The sequence below is a fragment of the Lepisosteus platostomus genome, chromosome 4 (assembly GCF_059453375.1).
Source record: "Lepisosteus platostomus isolate fLepPlt1 chromosome 4, fLepPlt1.hap1, whole genome shotgun sequence".
Classification (NCBI taxonomy): domain Eukaryota; kingdom Metazoa; phylum Chordata; class Actinopteri; order Semionotiformes; family Lepisosteidae; genus Lepisosteus; species Lepisosteus platostomus.
The window spans coordinates 41227851-41244061 of NC_142614.1; the positions used below are offsets into that span (position 1 = coordinate 41227851).

The following is a 16211-nucleotide window of genomic DNA, read 5'->3' on the forward strand; positions in this document are numbered from 1 at the left end:
GACTTTAAGGACAGCTATTTTTTACTTATGACACTCAAGTATTGAAAAGAGATTATACTTTCATAGTTTTAAGAATGAAACAGAATAAAGTATCAGTGCATTTACTCACCTAACACATTTATTTTTTTTATACACTTGCCCATCTGTATTTGCTCACAAAACCTTTTTTCACCATTAAAGAGATCTGGCACCGCTGCTGGTGAGCCCACAGCATTCTGGAGCATGGAAGAACATTGGTGAAAAATGGTTAATCATAGGCTAGGTTATCTGGTCTTATCTGGATTATTTTCCTCCTTACAGCTGAACTACAGATGTAACATAGGTTGTTACAACTTTGCACTTCTACTAATGTGAAACTAGCAGTGTGAAAACAATTCCAAAGAGATATCATCTCCCAATCGTCTCAAGATGTCAATGCTCTATCGTCAATGCTCTATCGTCATCTCTGATATTGTGATGGTCTATAATGTCTTGCCAGTTTAGAAATGACCAGGGTGAACCAGGGTGTGCTGACGTGTCCATCTTTCATTATACTGATGGCATTAAGGCATTGCCGTCTTATTAAGTGGTGCACATTTCAGTAGATTTAAGTGCTCATACAACAGGTTAAAATAAAGCCATAAACATTTACTCAGTACAAAAAATCTCTAAAGTTTAATTTTTAAAATGCAAGAAATGCCCTCAACTCTCAAATGCTTTCAATTTTAGTGTATTTCTGTGTTTGTACATATAACCTTAAATTGCTAAAAAAATCCAGACATCTTTTTTATTGTCAGCTTTCTGTTTTCTTGGGGCTTCTTCCATATTCTTAATTGAAAGCTGCCTTCAAGGTATGGTACAGAATTTGCAACAGAAAAAGTGGGAGTTTTGATTTAATCTGAATTTAGGTCTCTTCTCCCTACCAGATTTTAGCAACCAAACGAGAAACTCCAGTCAGCCACTGTAATGCTTCACAACAGCCAGTACTACTATCCCAAGATATTTACCCACAGAAGACACCACATTCCAAAGGTTAGAACTTTATTATAATCAACACTGTAATTATAGCTGTTACAGTCCTCTAACCAACAAACTTAATTAAAACAAGAAAAATAAGTTTTACAGCCTATTAGATAAGCCTACAAGGAATTAAAAGTTATTACTCTCAGAATCCCATCCATTTGCCTGTTTTCTAAACTGTGGAACAATTCAAATCTACATCTTACCTAATTGCTGCCTATCCCTTCTGCCCACAGAGAGCCTGGTTACTCTTTAAGCTTAACTACAACGATGTAACTAAATGGTAATGCCTATGGGATACTTCAGAGATTCAGATTAAACTGAACACCTTATCTGAAAAGTTGACTGAAAAAAACAACAACAAAAGGTATAGGGCTGTCCACACCTGTTTCTGGGCAGCAGCAGGGTTTTGTGCTTTCTACCGTGCCCTAGATAAATTTACTGGCCCAGTTATTGGACTTAAGTAGTCAAAACGTTTTAGTTCCTGGTAATGAGCAAATAATTCAAAAACAGGGATTTTCATCCCTATTTTACTGTGACAGAACTCAAGGTGTTTTATATTAAATTGATGAGCTTCAGTCCCTTTCAGTGTGACTAACCAGGAAACATAACTGAGTCACCAGCATAGGAATGTAGAAAACTCCCATTTCATTCCAGCCATTTCGTCTGTCCATCAGTCACTTTAGTGCAGATACAGGGAAAGATTCTGATACAATTGGTGAAGCATTTTTCTACTTCTCTGCCTGATCTCTGCCTATATAATGGGGCTGCTCATACATCATGGCTACTGTGCATAACTCATGTGGGTGGGATGTTTTAGGAGGAAAAATGTTACATAATAATTATATAACATAAATATTCAATTTATTAAAATTGCAAACCCTCCAATCTCTGTGACTGCACAGAGGGGAGAATGAAGTGCAGGTAGGGTCCTCTGACTCGTCTTTTAACATGTCACAAAACATGTACATGTACATCGATGTGTTCTTGACTGACAGCAACACGTGTCTACGAGTGCCCAGGAGCCTGCAAGGCTTACTGTGTCACTGAGAGCCCCGGCCAGCTAGTCCCACCCTGCCCTCAGTGGCGCTCAGCCGATTATGCACCACCACTTGGGGAATCCTGGTCACAGTAGACTAGTGACATGACAAGGCCATTATCATAGAGCTCAACCTGTACTTGAGAAAGCATCTTTAACTGTTAAGTAACTTGGGAGATGCCTGAACAGCAACTATGTTAACAAAATAAAGGTTAAAGTGGCAAATAATAAAATTTCATAGTCATATTCTAAGAAATATATTTCAAATCTTCCAGGCTCTAGCAGAATTAGTTTGTATAACCTTCCCTGTACTGAAGGTCCACTCTTACACAGCATAATGAAATCAGCACAGGTCCATTGTGTCATTTATGCAAAGTGTTTTTTTATTCTTATATTTCTTAAACAAATTATAGTGTGATGATAGTTTAATGAAAGTTCTTGCTCTGGTGCAGCAAGTGAACAGTCACTTTAAATGCTTTGCAGAGGTGGCAAAAAGCCTCATGAGGCATTCTTACTTGTGCAGCAAACAGCACATTGTATATGCACAATGACAGCAAAAGCTATTTACCATGGACTTTGAATGCCATGTAGCACATTTCTGAAGCCAAGCGACAAAATCCACTGTTCAATGGATAAGATAGCAAACACACAGTACACAGCCTGTCACTCAGTCAGAAAACTGTCATGAGAAGGATATGTTTCTTCCTCCTCTTTGAGAACATAAAAAAAAACATAAAATGCACTGAACCTTAAACAGCACAAAGTGGTGATCTAAATGAATGGATGCATGTCAAACAATGTTATTCCGCAACCCCATAACAAATTTCATCAATAAATATTCTGGCCTCTATTTCTTACTGGCCTACCATAAAAGATCAAAGTCATGCTTTAGAAATATACTGACCAACTTTACAGACAAAAAATATTATCCTTGAGATCCTTCATATGTAGTTTACAAGCCTTCGTTAAAATGTGCTCTTTATAACTTACAGACTTAGTTTTAGCTTTCCCTTTTTTAAACAAATGCGGTCTGCACAGATGACCATAAAACTTTTAAAGAACAACTCTGTAAAATCAGTTCATATGAAGCTGCTATCCACAAAACACAAATTAGAAATCCTGCCTGTGATGAACACAGCATAAATCTGTGCTTCTGGAGAGAAGGAAACAGGGTATTAAACAGATACAAACAGTAAATGAAGAAAAAAAATCAAATAAAATAGACTTGGTTTTTGAACTCTAAATTGCATTTTGGTCTGTCACAAAGAGATTAAAATATGCTTTGTTTACTGTTGTCTAAAGACCCATATTTTCTCGAGGAACAGCAAATACTACAACACACCCAGCACTACCCTGTGGAAATTTCTGTTGCAACTGGAACTGTTGTTGTACTGTATTTTTATTAGTGTTGTGAGCGTCTGAACTTATTGGACTGTATCTGTTCACAGGCTTTTCTTTGCTGATTGATGCAAAACAAAATGTATCTCTTGTACATAATGTTTGCCTTCTTTCAGTGATTTTATAACTTTTTAAGGTGTACCATATGTTAAGTGTTGCCCATTGCAGAAGCAATTTACTTATTTCCCATAGAATGTATGTAGCATGGAAATAAATTGTGGTAGTTTGTTTTTCTTTATTAGCAGGCTGCACAGTGACATGGAAGTTAGTGCTGCTCCCTCACATCTCTTGGGCCCTTGATTTGATTCCATGTTCTATGTGGAGTTTGCATGCTCCCCTTGTTTTTGCGTTCATTTTCTTGAGGTGTTAAAGTTTCCTCTCAACCCAAACACACACTGGTTAGGCTCACTGGAGTTTAATCCTGCACTGTGCGCTGTAACTCCTGGATAACCTGTATACAGGTTGCCAAATCCCTTACCAGGAATAAGTGGCTTTCTGATGAAGGTGTCTGTTTACATTCATTACCTAACTATGATAACATAACCGTTGTCTTTTGAGGTCCACCAAGTAATTGTATAGATGCATGATAGTAGTTTTATATATATTTTATAATTTTATATATTTTATGCAAGAGGAAAATAATACTCTTAATTGCAAGAAGTACTATCTACTAAGTGCTAGAAACAAATCACAGAATTTGATATCATTTGTGGATAAAATGTATTGATAAAGTTTATTGTGATTGTGTACACATCATCTGTCATATATTTGTTATTTTTTATAAAATCATTGGGGTGGGGGTTAGTTAAACAGAAAACTACAGACTGTAAGACTGCTTCAAACTCAAGGGCCACTGAGCCACAGACTATTTGCAAATAGTTAAATCTAGCTATGAATATTTTTATTGTAAAAAATGGATAGCTATGGCATGTATTTACATGGATTCTAATTTAACTACAGATATTAATCAGAATGACAAAAAATGGGTTTAAGTCCAGCAAGTCTAACATAAAATCTTTGTAGTATAGAAATTAATTCCCATGTGTTTAAAAATGTTTTTATAGATTAATTTCCAAATATGCCAAACACATAATGCTAAAATGCTCATGCCCCATTTTATTTATTATTCAACATATTACTGCTAACATAGATGGTTATAACTTTATATTAAGGCAATGGTTTCATATACTGACATTAATTAACGGAAATTGTGTAAAGTTGGATATAAAACAAAATATTTTTAAAAAGCTGCTTTTAAAATGAATCAAATCTCAATGTTTTTAAGTTACATCACTTTATATTTAACACATTATTGTTTTCTTTTTTCTTTTCATAATTTAGAAAAAAGAAAAACACTACCCAACTTTAAAACTAAAATACATTTTAAACTGCAGTCAATTGCTTTTCTATTAAACCAACCTATTTTTTCACATTTGGAAATCATGCTGTTTTTAAGACCATTCTAAGAGACTGACACTCCTGACTATTTTATTCAAAACCCAAAACAAAAGAGACTTACTGTGTTTGTCTGTTGTATTATGTATGCCTTTCTCAACTGGGTGTTATAAGACTCTAGAGCATTGATTACACGTTGAAGTCTACTTGTAAACTAAAACCATCACGCATTTACAAACCTTCAGATTACTTGGTATCTTTTAATTATGCTGCCATACACTAGCCGTTGTATTGCCATTATCTAGCACAAAGATTACTCAAGTGCTATAAGAAAGGAAGAGAGTGCATTTAACCTTTGCTCTTTAAGCCAACTAAAACTAGACTAAGCAAACCGGTTAAACAAGACACTCAAGACAGCCTAAAGTAAAGTTCTGGGAGCTAATAAAGTAAATATGTAATACTGAATAGCTGATTGTTAGGACAGTCAGACGTGTTTCGTTTTATTTAGTTCTTAACTTAAAAACAAAGACCATTCCCTAATGACATGTACAGTAGTACACCTGTGAACGTCTGCTGTGTAACGCTGTAAAATGAACTGCACTTCCTGTTCAGCTAGATCGGGCGTCCATAACCCACTGCTCTCTCAAATCAATAAGAGTTTATGATAGCGGAGAGCGTTTATTCATAAAATCACTCAGTAAAACTTTAACCTAAATAATACCCCCCCCCCTCCCCCAGCTGAATCTCGTCCCATTTACTGTTCACTATTACCCCTGAGGCAGCACAAGTTTATTAAATGAAACAACTTTCACTTTTGGAATTGAATTTATCTGCCAAAGGTTTGAATAAAGTTTGGCTCCTTAAACTATGTTTATCTTATCAATTATGTTATCAATTAGAATTTGAAAACCTTTGCAGCACACCTCGTTTTGGGAATGTTGGATTTTTTAGGTATTAACATGATATGAATATCAAAACGAACAATACAACTTTACGCTTTATAGAAGCAAGCTGTTAAAACCTTAAAACACTACGAATTATTGGAGCATCGTAACCGCAGCAATATCAGTATGTTAGAGCCAATGGACATCTCTGTTCAAGCCCCATTAACACGTACTGTACAATAGCCATCAAATATACAGCGGGATCCATGGTTAAGGTCAATCGCAGATTTTAAACGCCTCTTTCAAGCCGATTTCATTTCCAATTCCTTTTACAGTCACAGGGTGTAATTAGGAATTGGTTTGGAGCTAAAACAAAACTGGAATCAACCCCAAACAATATCGGAATTGCTAAAAATCATAAATCTTCACTCTAGTTTTAGATCCTCCCCCGATTATTTATACTTTTTTAGCAATGTAAATTACATATTCCCACTCTTAACAACACTTTACCTTGTCGCTGATGTTTTCTGTACTGTCTGGGTCCCCGCCTCCACCTCGTTTTCTCAGCTCTGACATTGCTTGATGATTTTCAGTTACAGGACTTAAGACTTTCGGGAACACAGAAAGCAGTGCAAGCTAAATAATAAATACCCCTTGTTAGAACTGAATTATCCGATGAAATGGTCTCATGAAAGACCTACAGCGAATCGAAGACCGTGGTAAAATTAAGTGATTGAACTGAAAGAGCTGTCAAACAGCCTCTCCGCTCTCGTCCTGTCACACTGCGTGCGTTTGTTTATACCCGCAGTAGTATCAGGCGCAGCAGCGTCTCCGGGCTGGTGCTGCACTCCCAGCTTAATCCTCACTCCGTCTCTCTGACGCAAGCCTATTAGAGAGCAGTGCTCTCCTGTACGACAGGAAACTGTGCGTTTTATTTTGCACCGCAGTATACAGGCCTGTATCTCACAGGCACCACAGCGACACGCGAAGCAAGGAGGGCAGCAGGGAGCGACTGCATGTGATTATCACTGTCAGCAGTTTCGGTCGTGTTGTTCACAGATATCTTTTCTCCTCCTGCTTTTGCTTTTGAGCTTTTGCTCTTGTGTACTTAAAATCAATTATTTTTGGTCGAAGAAGCTGGTCAGGCAAATTTAACACATATCACACAGTACGTCTTGGTTGCTTTATGTATTTTCGCATACATGTACAGTATTTTGTATAGGATTCGTTTCTGCTTTCATCCATAAAAATGGTATTGTAATAAACGCAAAAGTTAAGCAAAATCTACAGTGTTAGTAAGGAACATTTTTTAAGGTTATAGGACATACTGATTGCAGTTTTATTGTGTAATGGTTGTGAGGCGGCTGCCGTGTAAACGACTTTAAAATTATTTTGTGTCTTGAAAGGTTTATAAAGGACCTGATATTTAGCCTAGAATATTAACAAAACACTACAAAAATATCGATAGATCTTAAATCGCGTTCCCCTGAAACTGTACTAAAGTAACATGTAAATTGAATACTACACTTCTCCTATTTTGATAAATACCTGCTGACTATTGTCATTGTCATACCATTCTGCAAAGCCTACAAAATAAACGTGATTTTCACTATTTTACAGATACAGTACGTAACATCGGTAGGCAGTGCAAATTAGGATTATGTTTTAATCAATTATATTATGATTTAAAACAATGGAAATGATCATTAAAATAAGATAATTTCAATGTTCACATTTATAGAGGACTGTTGTATAGTCATGCCCGAGTAATTAAGCAGTTTAAATAGTTTGTTAAATATTAAGCGCTCAATTTGCACATTAATTTACTTCACTTTCAGGGCACTTTTAAAATCCTCTTCAGTCTCAAGAGTGTCTGGGGATTATGGGGTCAGGTGGCGACTCTAGACTATTAGCCTGTGACTTCCACAGCTATTTATATTTCATTAATCAGTAGATCCAGTCACAAGTGGAGTAACTACAGACTTTGGACAGTTTTGTGTTATATTGAATCCAAGCAGAAACCTTAAAATTCAGATTTGCTGACTCATAAACAGAAAAGAATTATAATGACTCACTATAAACTGCTTGGCCATGTGTTCAGTGGTATGTACAGTAAGTGGAATGTCAAATGCAGACTCATGGATTTCTGTGTAGCAGAAGTCAGAAAATGGTGGCCCTATACTGTATCACTGTTCCTGCGTCCTGGATTTGATTCTGGCTTGAGGCATAATCTGTTTGGAGTTTGAATGTTCCCCAGGTCCAGGTGGGTTACCTCCAAGTCCAAAGACATACTGTCCAGATTCATTGGTATCTCTGAATTGCCCCCTGATTAGCCTATGATGAATTGGTGTCCTGTCCACAACCTGTGCTTCCTGGATTAGGCTCTAAAACTGTCTGATGATAAAACAGCTACTGACGATGGTTAGGAAACATTAAATTATCCAAATACTTTTAACCTAACTCTATTTTACCTTCTATAATTGTTCTGTAAGGAAGAACAATAAAATGAATTTTATTTCATTTTATTAGGGTGACATGATTAGTTTAACACTTTAAGGACCTTTTTTCTTGTTTGCTTCATATAGAACGTTTTATATAAACAGTTAACATGTGTTAACTGTTTGTCAAAAAAGATGCAATTTTCTGTTTCATGGAGATCATATAAGCCAAAAATATTAATAATATAAAAGATTGCACTCCACACTTAACTGTCATTAACTGGATGCACTTAGGCTTTTAGTGACTTAAATCTTCTGAAGTGCTTTACTACTTTAAAATTGTTTTGGTAAAATTAATAATCTACTGTATATCACTTTCATCCTGAAGTGACAAGGCATAAATCATTTCACCTAACTCTTTCAAACACGTAAATGGTACTGTATACCCTGCTCCCTCACTGGTGGGCCACTGTTAATATCCTTTTTTTTATCAATCTCAGAATACACATGAAATAAAACTATATCAAAGCCTTCAGGTGTAGGATCACAGATTAGATCCATACAACAAGTATAATAAATTAACTCACTTAATGTATTTACACAACTACGTAAACCTCAGGTTTTTCTGAATTGTGAGACTGGCCACTCAATATTGTGATTGTTCATGAAGAAATATTTATATATTCTATATGTCATTATTTGTGTATTTTTTCTTCAGAAATGGTCAAAACAAGTAGATTCATTCTTTTATCTCTTTAATTTATGTTTAGGCTTTGCTTGTTACTCTACTAACTTATTAAATCTAAACATTTTCCACAGATAATCCAGTTACAATTCTTTTATATTTTAATGTGGATATTAACTATTAAATTAATATTGATTTAATAATTACACTTGTCATATTTATTAGATGTGATAAAACAGTTTAAAAACATGCAATGATATACCTACAATAAACAACAAATTGCTCATATATTGAAAATTTAAAGTATGTTTAATCTAAGAATACAGTTTAAAATAAAATAAAAAATTTTCAGCATTTTAACTGATCTCTGTACATCAGTTGCATTAATACAACATAAATTGCACTAACCTTTTATTTGTTCCGTTTTTTACACTTTGGCTAAACCTGGAAGTTGTTTTGTGAGAATACAATTTTTTAATTTTATTAAACTTATAAAGTACATAAACCTACAGTACCAAATCTCATGGGCTCTTTTTGAATGAAATGAGTATCATGTGTTCTTTCCATATGTGCTCAAATCTCAAGGTAATTGCCTGTAAAGTGATTCCCTTTTGTGCTTGCTTGCGCACACTGCTGGAGAAATATGAAACAACAGTGTAATATGAGATCCCTGCATTGCAGCCATATACAAATCTGTGGTAACAGTTTATTACTATCAGTGATTTCACAATCTCCTGTCAACTTTAACCCTTCCCAAGAAGCAAACCCTTGAATTTGATAAAATATGTTTTTAAGTGGTAATCAAGAGTGAAGCTACATTCCCAGTTAATAAAGTGCTGGACTGCTAGGAGGCCTACTGTAAGTAAATCCAGGAATAAAAAATATTTTTTGTGTTGGAGGGAGGGGGGTAAAATTTGGAAAATATGAATAGTCACGGCTTCTCAACAGAATATACATTAGTAACTACAATGTTAAATTAAATGTAGCTTCATTGTCAATAATTGTCCAGACCACTAATGTAATTTAAATTGTATAGTCTCAGAGATTTAAAAACAGATATTTAGTGCAGAAAGGGACATCAGTACTGGCAGTATCAATGATAACAGTTTGAGAATCTTTATTACAACAATAATAATAAATATCAATTGTCCTAAATAAGATAAAGAGTTTAAAATTGCATTAATTACACTAGATTTCTACAGATACACAAGTTCAACATTAGAACTCTAATTGTTTTCCTTTTATTTTTTCATGCTAAGATTTATTATATCTCAATGTTTTGTAAAAGGTTTTATTAATGCAACATGTCAAATTGAAGGCCTGTTGGTACTCACAGAGAAATGGCAAAAGAAAGCTTTATTCCATTTAGGATTGGTTTACAGATGGCGACTCCTGGTGAACAGCAATTTTTAACTCCTGCTTCAGAATCTGAACTTGACTTGAGGTCCAGGCTTTCATTGCACCACTCCAGAACATTGGCTTTTTTATTTTAAATCACTCCAGTGTAGCTTGGCTGTATGTTTTGGGTCATTGTCTTGCTGGAAGATGAGTCTTCTTCCAATTCCTACAGTAGGTTTCTTGCAGACTGCAACAGGTTTTACTCAAAGGTTTCTGTATACTATATGCAATTTGTTTGCTATTTCCAATTTGGATATTCTTCTAAGCCCTGATGCAACAAAGCATCCCCATAGCATGATGGTGCTACTGCCATGCTACACACTTGGGATGGTGTTCTCAGTGTCCTGCTTGTGCCAACAGCACTTAGTATTATGCCAAAAAGGTCAATTTTGGTCTCATCAGACCATAGAATCTTCCTCCACTTGGTCTCAAAAGTTTCCCACATGCATTCTGACAGACTGTCGTTGGCTTTTATGTTGCCATTCTACCAAGATCTGTGAAGCACCCTAAAAATTTGGTCATATGCACCATCTCTCCAATCTCATCCGTGAAGGATAGTAATTCCTTTACAGTTGTCATAGGGATCTTGCTGGTGTAACGGTTCTTGGGGTTTCCGCCCTTGCTGCTCCTGCCCTGCCAGTTCGTCACACAACGTGGAACTTGCCAGCTGAGCTAAAGAACTACTCCCCTAGCCCGGGCGGCTGAGATCCCTGTTATACACAGGTATATTCATTACACTGGCCTCCCTAAATAGTGCTAAAATACTATTTTGTAGTTTTTGAGGATGCCCTGCTCTGCACAGATTCATAGTTGTGCCATATCTTCTATTTCTTTATAATGGACTTTACTATGCTTTGGGGTTACTAAATATCTTGGAAATGTGCTTATACCCTTCTCCAGATTGGTACCCTTCAGTTACCTTATCCCAGATTTGAATATTCCATTGTTTTGATGATTACTGCAGTTTTCGCTGGGAGATGGATTAATCAATTGTGGGACCTCCCAGAGATATGTGTACTTAACCTGCACTCATGTGAAACACCTTAATTGCACACAGGATTGTGGACATAATTCAACTTATGTAACTTTTAAAAGCAACTGATTGTATCATAGCCTAATTAAGTGTGTTACTGTTAATGGGTGATTTCTTGTGCAATCCGTTATTTTCTGTTTTACATCAATGAGGAAGATCTGAATATTTTTTTCTTTCGCTTCGACAGAAGTGTGCTGAATTGCTGAAGGGCAAAAAATCCCAAATAAATACATTTGGATTACATACAGTAACAATAAAATGTGAAAAATTCCAAGTGGGTGAATATTATATTGTGTATACATGATACTGTTATAGTCTGTTTAATTAATATATGAGTTTTTACAGGGTATGAATGTTACATCTTCAGCTCCCATAGTGAATCTTATTCCTACCAAAACATAAAGGGAAAGTCTGAAATAGACTAAAAAAGGAATAACAAAAAAGCATATAAAAAGTTGCCACAATGCATTTTTAAATAATTGTTTACACATTTGAAATATAATAAATCAGGACACTGTTGGTGGCAAATAGCAGGAATTTAATTGAAAAAAAAAATTAGTACCAGAACTATTGCATTATAGTTACATATTTTTGTTGGGTTATCCTAGTTTTTGAGGTTTTACTGAAGACAAATATACAATGAACATTCAGCTATCACAGATTGCACGCTAGATACTGTAGTAATGCATCAGTCTAGCACAAGACCACCAAAAAAATAACCCAAGGATTTCACCTGTTGTTTTTCATATATAGTACAAAATTCCACCAGAGTTCTGTCAGTTTTCCAGTATTCTCATCATTACTGTACACATAATGGTCTTTCTGGGCTTACAAGTAATTAGTTAATGCCTTATGAAACAAAATAAAATAAAACATATACATTGCACTGACACAGAAAGTCAGCTGTGTTAATCATGCAACAAGTAACAAAACTTGCTGAAATAAAAAAAACAGTATAATTGCATAAATACTTTATACAGTTCATTTACTGTAAAGAAATGTGTCCATTAAAATGATAGCGCTCAAATAAAAATGTATCTGATAAAATTATGGTTCCTTACAGTTTGTACATAAGAAGGTGCAAAATAACTCTCAGAACAGTTTACCATTAAGTTTCTGGAAGCTGCCAAAAGACAGCAGGTCTCTATCAGCTTGATGTTACAATTGCACACTAAATATACATACAGTACATGAATTATTATAACAATAATAACAATAGAGTGCACGCTACATGGCGGAGAAGGGGGATAATGGCTACCATCTAAAATGTACAAAATAAAATGCACAGTTCTACTTATATTACATATAACGAAAGGTTTATGAAAACATTTCACAAGTATGACACAGAAAACAAAGTCATCCAATAAGGTTCTAACCATTAAAGCAGCATTTCAATAAATGGTTGCCCACAGTACCGATACAAAAATGACACTTTAGGGACAAGCAAATATATCTGATCTCATAAGTAACTTCTAAATTCATATTATAAAGAGGTTTGTCCCTACAGACATTGAGACACTGAAATTCCATTATCAAATGTTTTGTTGCATTTTATTCTTTTTTTGCAAAGAAGCATATAGTGAACATCTAAAAATTGTTATTTTATACATTCCCTTGCTTTGAATTCCCAAAATGTAAGATTTAACAATATCATAAAGGAAGGGCGCACACAAACATTGTGAAGTTTACCAGTTTTGCTAAACACTCACCACTTACACTATTTGACACTCCTCTGTATGCAAGTTCACAAAGCCTTCAGTGGGTTCATTTGATCTGCAAATATTGCCATAAACAGCTTCTCTCCAAGGGCACAAAATGCTTTTTATGGTGATGGTTCCATAACGCTGAAGGAAGTGGTCCTTCCTTGTGGCAACCTGCACAATTACTGGCAGTGTATATGCAGCACTGTGTGCATCAACACTTAAAACACTTAAAACATAATGTAGAAAATAATCTTAGTCAATGAGTCAATTTACATTATGAATCTCCAAACGTGTAATTTCTGATTACATTTCTGATTCACATTCAAAAGTGTGCTGGATACAAAACTAATTATAAAGCTATTTAATGGGCATTAGAAAAATATACCATTATATTTCCAATTTTTAAATTAGTTTTGCTTTGGAAATGGAAATGAAAATGCTTAGAATGAAAACAAATCACATTTAAAAAAAAAGAAGAAACAGAAGACAGAAAAAAACATTTGAATTAAAGACAGGAAATCTCACCTTATAAATTACTGATGACATCTTATTGATAAAAAATCTGCACACAAATAATCCTTCCTTAGAACAAGAACAAGTAGGTGCATAATGCCAAATTAATTTGGGTGTAGTAAAATCATTCTCAAAACATGTGATAGAGTCAGCAAATTGTTAACCCTTCTGTAAAATCACTGTCAGGATTTCACAATATTTTGTGTGTACCACTGACATAATTCGTAATCCAGCTGCACTGAAATATTTGCCATAATTTTCCTTCCTTTCACACATTAATAAGCTTAATAAGGAGAAGAACCAGCCTTCAATGATATGTTTCTTCAAGCTGCTTTCTACAGAACCAAGTGGTCAATCTTAAGAGCCATGCCAGTCTCCTGGCCATAGCTTTTATAGAAGGAATAGACTATACACAACTAAAGAAACATTTATGCCGAAAACACTAAGATGATATAATGCAGTGCCAGCTGTTTTTAGTGAACATACTGTTTCCCAAGCACACTCCATGTAAATATTGTTTTGAACTCTGGAAACATGAGAGGTTTTGTTTTGTTTCTGTGAATTGAGTTATGAGCAGATGTATAGATACTGTGGGCAACATATAAACATGATACATGTTGCAATCAAACACTAAGAGTTTGTTGCACTTAAAACACAATAATATGTCAATACATGGTCATTTTTACTAACATTCATAATCCCCCATCTATCCCCCCTGGGATTCTGTAACTAGTAATGTTGACTAAACTCTTCTATTCATTTTTTAAAGTGAATAGTGGTTAGTCAGAATTTCTATGTAACAGGCAAAATTGTTTTAATTATTTTTGTTAAAAAGGCCATTGCATTTATTTACAATATAAACAGATTCATTTAGTTTTGTGTGGAGGCCTAATATACCATCTATCTAAAATCTAAAAAGCCAGTGTTTCCTTAAAGATGTTTAGTTAGCATTAACGGCAAGACCAAGCAAAGACATGAATGGGGAAAACACCTTTTTCAAAAATCACCAGATCTGATTTTTTGCCCCATCACATCTATCTGCCACATACGGAACAATACGCTTAAATGCAATTGGTGATCCCTTTTTCTAAATCAGTGCTTTATACACAGTACAAATAAATGCATGTGAATGTCCAGACTCCATTCAATTTCCTTTCTGTCTCACAAAGCCTAACAAGAAAACAGCACAGAATCAATGTATCAATGCCAGTGGTTCTGCCAGGCCATTTCATCGATGGGGGTCGCTAGTTTCTGCAGCCCTCTTCAGATCCCCTTTCATGCTGCAGGTTGTAATAACAGTTCTGACACACTCTCACTGGGGAAGAGATTTTCAGACGCTTGATTTCCGATTGGAATCGACTACACCTGAAATGAAAGGAGATGGGCAAAGGGATAAGCTCTAAGAAAAAGCACTTCTGTGTTAGTCCAACAGCAACCGGTACTGTACACCCGACAAAGAAAACATAACAAAAATGTGTGATATGGTTAATTTTGCCACGTTTCTTAAATTTATTTGCTCGTCACATCATTGTGCTGCAATGACTGAAAGTATTTTCAAAGCACGTACTTTTTCAAACTCATACCTTTCGTCAAGCTGCAATCTTAAGGTGCTTTTCAAACACAAAAGGTAAGGATGTTAGTTTCATGCACAACTCATAACAAGTGAATTTAAATGGTAAAAGCCGGTTGTAAAATTCAGACAAATGTGCACCCTTTTTATGTCTCATATTTGATTTAAGTGTCCTAGACATTTAATTCACTAGCAATAAAAATAGTTAAAATGCAATCCTAATGGATTTATTTACTGGATATTTGTATGCTATAGTTAGTATTAAATTATTCTAATTATAGGGTATTTCATTTATTTTTGCATATATATAAATGGGGAAGTTTCCTTTTTCTTTCTCAGCCTTATGGACTTCTAGCTGCTGCTGCTATGTTCTCTCTTGCTAACCCCCTCCAACAATAAGAAACACCAGTTAAAGGGGAACTGCAGTCGCAATTTCTCAAACCAGTTATTAAATCTCGGTAACAAAGTAAATTTGTCAGTCAAACTTCGGCAATATTTTTATTGTATAAAATGATCTGAATTGCTAGTTTGCTTACAATGTAAAAAGGCTGCAACACATCACCAGAAGTTTTGTTGCCTCTTTCTGAATTGCAGAACATGGCGCTATGCATACCTGGACATTTCCACTATTTTGTGATGTAAATTGGAAGTTTTACAAGTTACTGTGTACATTTTGTACTTTTATTTTAGTTTGAAATTCACTCATCAATGCTGATTCTTTCTAACCCTGAAATATGAAAATAGCATTGCTGTCCCCCTTTAACCCATTAAAGCACAAACACCTGTGAGTTTGAAGTTATGCTCTCCTGTACCTCTTTCCTCACTCACAGACACAGCTAGGGAAAATAAGCGAGGTTCACTGCACTATCATGAATGGTAATTCTCTATATGTATTCAAGCAATGACTAAGAAAGTTGTGTGCGTTTCCAAATTACACAAGATTTAGCTTAAGTAAAGTCTTGAGGATCCAAACCCTTCTGTAACCCAGGGAACTGGGTGTATTGAATCTGTTGCACCTCCTGTAACAGGTATACTGTATATTTCATATGGAAGATCTACAGCCAAGAGTTAAATTTTGTACTTTACTCTGGGATGCATATAAATGTGAATCTTTACATAAAGACTGCAACAATAAACTCTGTGCTGGATTACGATG

General features: G+C 35.2%; 2 protein-coding genes across 8 annotated transcripts in view; both read right to left on the reverse strand.

Annotated features, from left to right (window-relative positions):
• cds1 (CDP-diacylglycerol synthase (phosphatidate cytidylyltransferase) 1) overlaps positions 1 to 6648 on the reverse strand; it is a 55192-nt gene extending 48544 nt beyond the window's left edge. Inside the window, exon 1 of the mRNA XM_088629489.1 lies at positions 6226 to 6648. Coding sequence (XP_088485615.1) covers positions 6226 to 6291 — 66 coding nt within the window. The 5' untranslated portion in view covers positions 6292 to 6648. The remainder of the gene's footprint in view (positions 1 to 6225) is intronic.
• A 5138-nt stretch (positions 6649 to 11786) lies between these two features.
• wdfy3 (WD repeat and FYVE domain containing 3) overlaps positions 11787 to 16211 on the reverse strand; it is a 160513-nt gene continuing 156088 nt past the window's right edge. For all 7 annotated transcript variants that reach the window (XM_088629498.1, XM_088629499.1, XM_088629497.1 and 4 more), the window contains one exon: positions 11787 to 14850. In XM_088629498.1, the coding sequence (XP_088485624.1) occupies positions 14730 to 14850 (121 nt within the window). In that variant the 3' untranslated portion in view covers positions 11787 to 14729. The remainder of the gene's footprint in view (positions 14851 to 16211) is intronic.